Raw genomic sequence first — 7,232 nt, 5'->3', positions numbered from 1 at the left:
ACACACACATTCAAGGTGAAACTTATATCATGACAAAAGTCATTCTACTGACTTTTGCATTCAAAATAAAAGGTCACTTTTTAACCAGGTATGGTGTTGCATGCCTTTAGTCCCAGAATTCAGGAAGCAGGAGGCAGCAGATAACTTTTGAGTTGAGGCCAGCCTGGTCTACCAGGCAGGTTCTAGGCTATGCAATGAGACTGTCTCAAAAAAAAAAAAAAAAAAAAAAAAAAAACCAAGAAAACCAAAAACCCAAACAGTGCTTATGATACCATGTGCAAATAATTAAAAACCATTATGTCTCTATAGTACTTTTGTCCTAAAATACCTTTCTTGTTGCCCCAAGAGGACACCATGTTGGGATTTAAATACTCCAGACACACAAACCCTACAAACACAATTTTGTAATTTTTTTGTTTTAAGAGCTGTAATACTTTCGAAATAAATCAAAGGGAAGTGGTGTTAGAATAGGGCTGTCTCGGGGGCAGGTGACACTGCTGGGTTAAAAAGCCCATGGCTGAGGTGTTTCAGTCCTGGGAACTGAACCCAGGGCCCCATGCATGTTAGGCAAGCACTCCACCACGGATGTACTCTTCAGTCTTAATGATCAGCAAGGGGAGTGTGATACCCCCACTATGTATTTAGCTGGGAATCCAGAGATATCCAGTGGTAATCCCTAAACCCAATCACCTCCAACTTCCAGTGTTGAGTGTAAGCTACATGGTGTGTGTGTGTGTGTGTGTGTGTGTAAGAAGGGCATTCTGGTGGGGTGAAGATGCAGGCTGCCCCCTAGAAAAACAGGAAGGCGGGACCTGCATGATTGACAGTCTGGGAACTTTATATCTCTGCTTCTGCTCTCAACTTAATTCTGGTAGTAGGCTTAAGCAGCAGCCCTTAAGGAGTTAACCATGGGCTGCATCTAGAACCCAGGGTGAAGAAGTAGGTATGAGCCTATTCACTGAGCATCTGACCTTGGTCTGTGACCAAGGAGAAACATGTCTTCTAGCTTCCTATGAACAGAAGGCAAGCAGATGAGGGTGACCTCAGATCAACGGTGGCTACCCAAACATTTTGCTGGAGGATTCCATGCATAATCAAGAAGGTGGGCATTTCACTTATCCAATAAGATGATCTATAAATCATGTGCAGAAACACTGGCCAGTGTAAGACTTGTCTCAGAACTAGGATTCCCCAATTTTTTTTAACCCTTTCATCCCCACATCAAGAACCTAGTCTACTTAACTGAAGAACTGGATGTAATCACTTACACATCGTTGGAAGGTGCTTTAAAAAAAATTTTTTTTTAAAACGTGACTTCTGCAAGAGATATTGTGTCACAAACGAAAAAAAAAAAACAAGCATTTTCAAGAAAACCAAAGCTAAGTTTAGCCTATTTCTTGTTATTAAATGAAAAAGTCATTCATTGCTTTTTGAAAAATGCATTCAGTGGACTACTAATGAAAAAAACTTAAATATACATGGGATAGCATCCCTCCAAGTCACAGGACCCTCCCTCACCCCCCCCACCAAAAGGTGCTGTTGATGCCATCTTAAAACATACTATGACTGTTTATTTCTAGCCTTGAACTCTTCCTAAAAGTCACCGCTCACTATCACAGGAGCCTACCTCTGACCACAGGTCAAGAGATGTATCCTTCAGGAATTCCCTACTATGTGGTGATAAGCGTCAGTTAAGTAACCCCTGGGGATTCACACCTAAACAAGCCTCTCACGTGGCTCTGTCTACACCTCATTCCACAGCTTTACCGAATGTAGACCCCACCCCCACCCCCAAGGTACTTGTCTATGGCCCAAGATGTCACAAAACTTTTCAAAGAGCAGATAGATCCAGGTCGGGACAGGCATCTCAGCTTCCCGCCATCTGTTCCTTCCAACCCGTTCTTGCTGAGTGGCTCTGCTGCAAAGCAAACTAGTACTTCCCAGATGACCTCTGCTCAGATCCTATCAGTGCTCCTCCCCCCTCTACACCCTCCCTCGCTCCCAGAGCTGCCCCTTTGTAGTCTCCTATCTTACTTGTCCTGAAAACCCCAACCCCATACCCCCTTCAGGCTAGCTATGACCACGACAGCTACCCTGAGCTTGGTTTTAAAAAAATTTAAAAAAAGGCCTTGGAAAACGTTCAGTGCTCCCAATTTTATTTTTATTTAATGCTAAAAGAAAAAAAAAAAGGTACTGTAAAATCTGACAAATGACAGAACGCAGGTGATCGCTCTCCATAGCGTGGTTTTAAAATGTAACGTTGATAGCTAAGATTACACTTATTTCAGTAGACATTGAGTTTCGTCATAGATAGAAAAATTATCACCTTCAACTTTAAAAAGAAAAAATAAAGCAAAGGTTTAAAGGTGGCACACTTTCAAAATACTTGGTGGCCAGGGAAAGGTATATAGAAAAGCTGTAAACCATGTGTATGTTCTTGTAACTCCAGAGTGAGGCCACATGAAAGACACTAACTCTACCTGTTAAATTCTATAAACTGTTAAAGAAAAAAAAAATAGCCTGACAACCCCATCCCCCAGTATTCTGGACATTAAACTCACAGCTAGTATTAGGAATCTGACATTTCTACCCAGCTGTGGACTATATCCATGGTGTCATCAAGGACAAGAAAAGATCAACCCAGGTCCCCGTGTGACCGTTACAGAGTAGGCCAGAGAAAGACTCCCCCCTACCCCGCCCCACCCCCTCCAGGACAACACTCTAGCTGCAAGCCTTCTGAAGCCCACCCTTAACCTCAAACTACAGCCCCTTTAGCACAGGTCAGGTTTAGCCTCCTTGCTACTTGCAGAGAAACCACAGGTGGCCGTTTCTGCAGCTGGACAGACTTCTCCAGTTCAGCAGGATGGTTCTTTTATTTTCTTGTTTTTGGAGACCTTATCTGTGTTGAGATTACAGACAGCCACGGCAAATTAGGTCAAATGACTAATCTAGTTGTAACATCTATGAGGCCAAATTCCAGTTTGTAATAAAGTGCTTAGAAACACATTTATAGTACAGACCATAATAGTTGGGCCCTTCACAAATGACTTTACGGGCAGGTAAAACTGACTCTGCTCTCTCTGTGTGTACATCTGCCTCAGAGAGACCAGTCGGACCTGAGTCACAGTAAGGACCAACTGGTCTATAATGCAAGCCTGTCTCTAACACCACTGGTAACAAAAACCCAGAGGACAAGGTGCACTCAAGAAAAACCGGACAAGAAATACTGTATTTGGTGCAGTGTCAAGTGTTAGTAACTTGACTACTAAAGAAACCATCTTAAAAAAAAAAAAAAAAAGTTTAAAAAAAAAAAAAATTTAAAAAAAAAAAAAAAAAAACAAAAAAAAAAAAAAAGTAACTAGAAATGATGGCAAGCTGGTGATAATCTCTATTTTCAAATTAAAGCAGAAGCCAGGCAGTGAACAACACACAAACCATAGTAGACTTAGAAGCCAAGATTGAGCCTACAAGGCCAAGTTACAAACACCTGCAGTCAGGGTTTAGGGTAGTGTTCCTGTTGACATTAAACCAAAACAGCACAAAGAAGAAAAAAAAATCCACAAAACCAGCATCACTAAGGGCACCACTACTGATAGCTAATGACCTGTTGCTGTTTACATTAAAAGCAATCACTTCACTAAGGCAAAATAGTGACCACAAGAAATTAGTTTACAAGAGGCTCCTAAAATAGTTAGAGGTGGGGCTTGCTTATGTAAAAAACCCTTCATGTATGTAGTTCTCACTAGATCTTTTCTTTTCCCCCAGAACAGTATTATTCTCTTAGTATTTCAGACACACCTAAGGAAAAACTGCAGGCTTCCTGTAACCCCACCACTGACATGCCTACAGGTCCTCCTGGCAGCACCCAGGGCTGTAACTGTCAACGTACACACTGCGGTAAGTACTTGTCACAACGGGGACAACACGCAGGCAAGAACTGGACAAGCAGACGAAAACACACCAGAACAGAAGAAAAACACACGCAACACACATGAAATCCAATCCCACAAGTTCACCTGGCCTGCAACAGTAAGGAACCCCAGAATTTTTCAGGATGGCCGACGGCACGGCAGAGTCAGGCTGAGCTGAGAGTCAGCAGTAATGCCACCCGATTTCCACACCACCCTCTGACAACTACTTCTACAGCTGGAACCACCGGTGGGGCAACCAAAGAGGATCATGCAGCAGCACTGAAAGCTAACAACTGGTCACGTGGGCAGAGCGAACATTGGCTAGCTTGCCTTCAATTTAAAAAAACAAAAACCCAAACACACAACGTTGCAAACCTTTCTGCAGCACCTCTGACGACCAATATTGCAAGAACTGAACCGTTGACAAGATTCAAACCCCACTTTCCCTCCCTCGGAGATGGCCTGCTAGATGGGTGACATTTCCCGCGGGGCATGCCCTTCTGACAGGTGTCCCCTTCCACTCACTTCCTTTCTCCTCCACCAACTGGCCTCTAGCCTGAGAGAGACCAGCGAGGAGAAATGACAGACAGTAAGGCAATCTTACAATGTCAGAAAAAAAAATGTATTTGGCTTTTTTTTTCTTTAAAATAAGTGCATACAAATACGGCTAGAAGCATTTGTTTGCCAAGTGCTCTTTAAAAAACAAAAACAAAAAACAAAAGCAGCCAAGTCGCAGCCTACATAGAACAGCAACTGTCACCCAGAGTCAAGCACAGACAGCCTAACAACGTTAACAAAAGAAGAAAATGCCTTAAAGTACATACCTTTTGTCGTCAAAAAAAAAAAAAAAAAATAGAAACACAATGTATTCAAAAAAAATCAAAATTATACAGCCATGTTTATGAAGTCTACATTTCCCTTGTCTTGGATATATATATTTATATATATATATATAATGTATGGAAATCTATATACAGTTCAACAAGTTTGAGTTAAGGGTAACCATGGGCTTTTCTGAACGCAGAAAGTCACGAGTCTCTCTCCTTCTTCACTTTCACATCTCCAGCGAGGATGGTGGCAATTTCTCCTTGCATGAAGGCCCAGGGGACATTGGAGCCCACCAGAGGACACTTCTCCCCACTTGGGCAATAGACCTCTCCGCTAGCGCCCTGCTGTTTAATGCTTTGTCTGGAGCAAGGGAAACAGAACTTGTGCGAAGGGACAGACGGGCACTGCACAAAGTGGGTATCCTCCAGCCGCTCGTGGCAGAGGGTGCAACACAGGGGGGCGCTGGCTGCCAGAGAGGAGTCTGGGAGGCTGGCAGGATGCACCGGCTCCAGTCCTCCAGTGCTGCCGGTGGCCTGGCCCCCCACCTCTCTGGGGCCAAGCCTTCTTTGGTTCATAGAGGAGGGAGAGGGCGGGCTGCTGCTGTTCCTCCTGGTGGTGGAGTGAACCTGGGTGGCATCTTTCGAGGCGTGACTCCCCCCAGCATTGTCTGCTACTAAAATCAGGGCTGCCATTGGGGATTGGCCATTCTGGGCCGCTTCAGGCGGTGTGGTCCGGTTGGAATGAGGAGAGGCAGTAGGGGGTGGCGGAGACACAAAAGAGGATGTAGGGGTGATGGGGATCTTGAGCCCTTCTGTGGAAGTGGACAGCCAAGGCTGTGCCTCGCCATTGATCTTAGGGGGCCCGACTTCCCCTTCCGGTTCTGGAGAGGGCTTCCTTTTCCTTGCTGTCCTTGCAACTGGAAAGAGGCAAGTATGGAAGAAAAGGGAAATTAATGGAAATGTAACCCCCAAAGAAACACCTCCCATCTCCAAAAACACACCTAGCACACCCTAGTTCTGCACGAAGCTTCAAACGTCTCCCCTAGTAAGTGGGTCTGAGCCTGCACACCACTTCCAAGGTAAGCTAAATCATGGAAGCCTGCCTGAAACGCTCCAACCCCAAACCAGCTCATGTGACTGCATTAACAGACAGGTTAAAGGGTGACTGCTGCCCTCACGCTTCCATCCAAGAATGTGCTGGGAAAGGAAAACCCCGTGTCTCTGCTATCAACTCGTTCTGACTCATCCCTGTTGTGCTGGTTCAGCAGAGGAACCACGTTGCCACTAAGCTCTGGTTCAGCCCCAGGCCGACCAGGAAGTTGGCTGTTTGTTGTTTCTGGTCTAAGGCAAAACTGTGCATGGAAGAATGGATCCCCCCGCCGCACACACACATGGGTGGGCAGGCGCGCAAGCGCTGCCTCTAACTCCACGCCCTCCACCCCTTCTCCCCTCGCCCCACTGCCGCCCCTACCTGCTTTAGACCCGTTGGCCCCGTTGGCCTCGAAACCCAACAACCTGCCTGCTGCAGTCAAGGCCGGCTCCTTCTTGAACTTGCTCTCGAAGGGGCCCGAGTGGCCGTGCTGGTGCAGCGCCAGGAGCGTGTCTCGCACCGTCTTAGGCCTGCTGGCCCAGTCCTGCTCCCCGGGCGCTCGGCCTTTGCCTGCAGCGTCGGCGCTCAGCTCGCTCGCCCCGGCCGCGCCGGATAAGCTGTCGGCCGGGCTCCGGTGTGCGGGCTGTGCCTTCTCCTTGCTCGGCTCGCGCGCCTCGTGCTCCGCCGTCGCGCTCGACACAGACGCCGGGCGTTTGTGGGTGCCTAACTCGGAGGGCTGAGCTCCCAGGCCCGGTGTACCGCTCACCGCGGCCAGTGTGGCCGCAGCACGGCCGCTCAGCCCCAACGCAGCGGAACCGTTCACCAAAGGCACCAGGGTGGGCGGAACGGCGTGTGCACGCCGAGGGTTAGGGCTCTGGCGATTCAGCTCCGGCGGCTCCTCCAGCTTGGAGAAGCCGTTGGGCACTAGGATGCCATTCGCCGGCGCGGGCTGCGGCGCGGCAGACTGTGCGAGGCCTGCACCCGCACGCGTGCTGAAGTCGGAGGCCAGGCGCGGGGCACGATCCGGCGCCAGCGGGTAGCGCTCCATGGCCTGGGCGCGCGCGGCCTCGGCGCCCGCGTGGCCCAGCTGCGGCGGCGGCTGCAGCAGTAGGTCCTTGGCCGACAGTGGGGGTGGCTTGGCGGCTGCAGGCTGTGAGCCGGTCGGGGAGCGGCCCTCCGAGAAGCAGCCGTGAGCACGCTTCAGCTGGCGCGCCGTCTCGATGACGAACTCCACGCGGTCGGCGCCCTCGTAGTTGACGCAGCCGCGGCACACGGGCTCCGTGAAGTCCCAGATCATGGCCCAGGGCATGCGGGGCAGGTCACACAGATAGCACGACTGGCGCCGAGAGGCGGCCGCCACCGCCACCGCCGCGGCCATGTCCGCACAGCCCGCCGCGCCGCAGG

At 48.9% G+C, this 7,232-nt stretch overlaps 1 protein-coding gene across 2 annotated transcripts; it reads right to left on the bottom strand.

Moving 5' to 3' along the window:
• Positions 1–2,854: 2,854 nt before the first annotated feature.
• On the bottom strand, positions 2,855–7,206 carry Irf2bp2 (interferon regulatory factor 2 binding protein 2). Of its 2 annotated transcripts, none has more exons than XM_028767719.1 (2): positions 6,210–7,206; positions 2,855–5,655 (listed from the first exon to the last, which is right to left on the bottom strand). In XM_028767719.1, the coding sequence occupies exons 1-2, from the start codon at positions 7,204–7,206 to the stop codon at positions 4,940–4,942; spliced, it is 1,713 nt and encodes a 570-aa protein (XP_028623552.1). In that variant the 3' UTR covers positions 2,855–4,939. The 2 variants fall into 2 exon arrangements, with proteins under 2 accessions (XP_028623552.1, XP_028623553.1); XM_028767720.1 differs by having other exon boundaries at positions 6,258–7,206.
• Between the last annotated feature and the right edge of the window lie 26 nt (positions 7,207–7,232).

Source organism: Grammomys surdaster, unplaced genomic scaffold (assembly GCF_004785775.1).
Source record: "Grammomys surdaster isolate TR1022 unplaced genomic scaffold, NIH_TR_1.0 181, whole genome shotgun sequence".
NCBI lineage: Eukaryota > Metazoa > Chordata > Mammalia > Rodentia > Muridae > Grammomys > Grammomys surdaster.
This window is presented reverse-complemented; position numbering and strand designations above follow the sequence as displayed.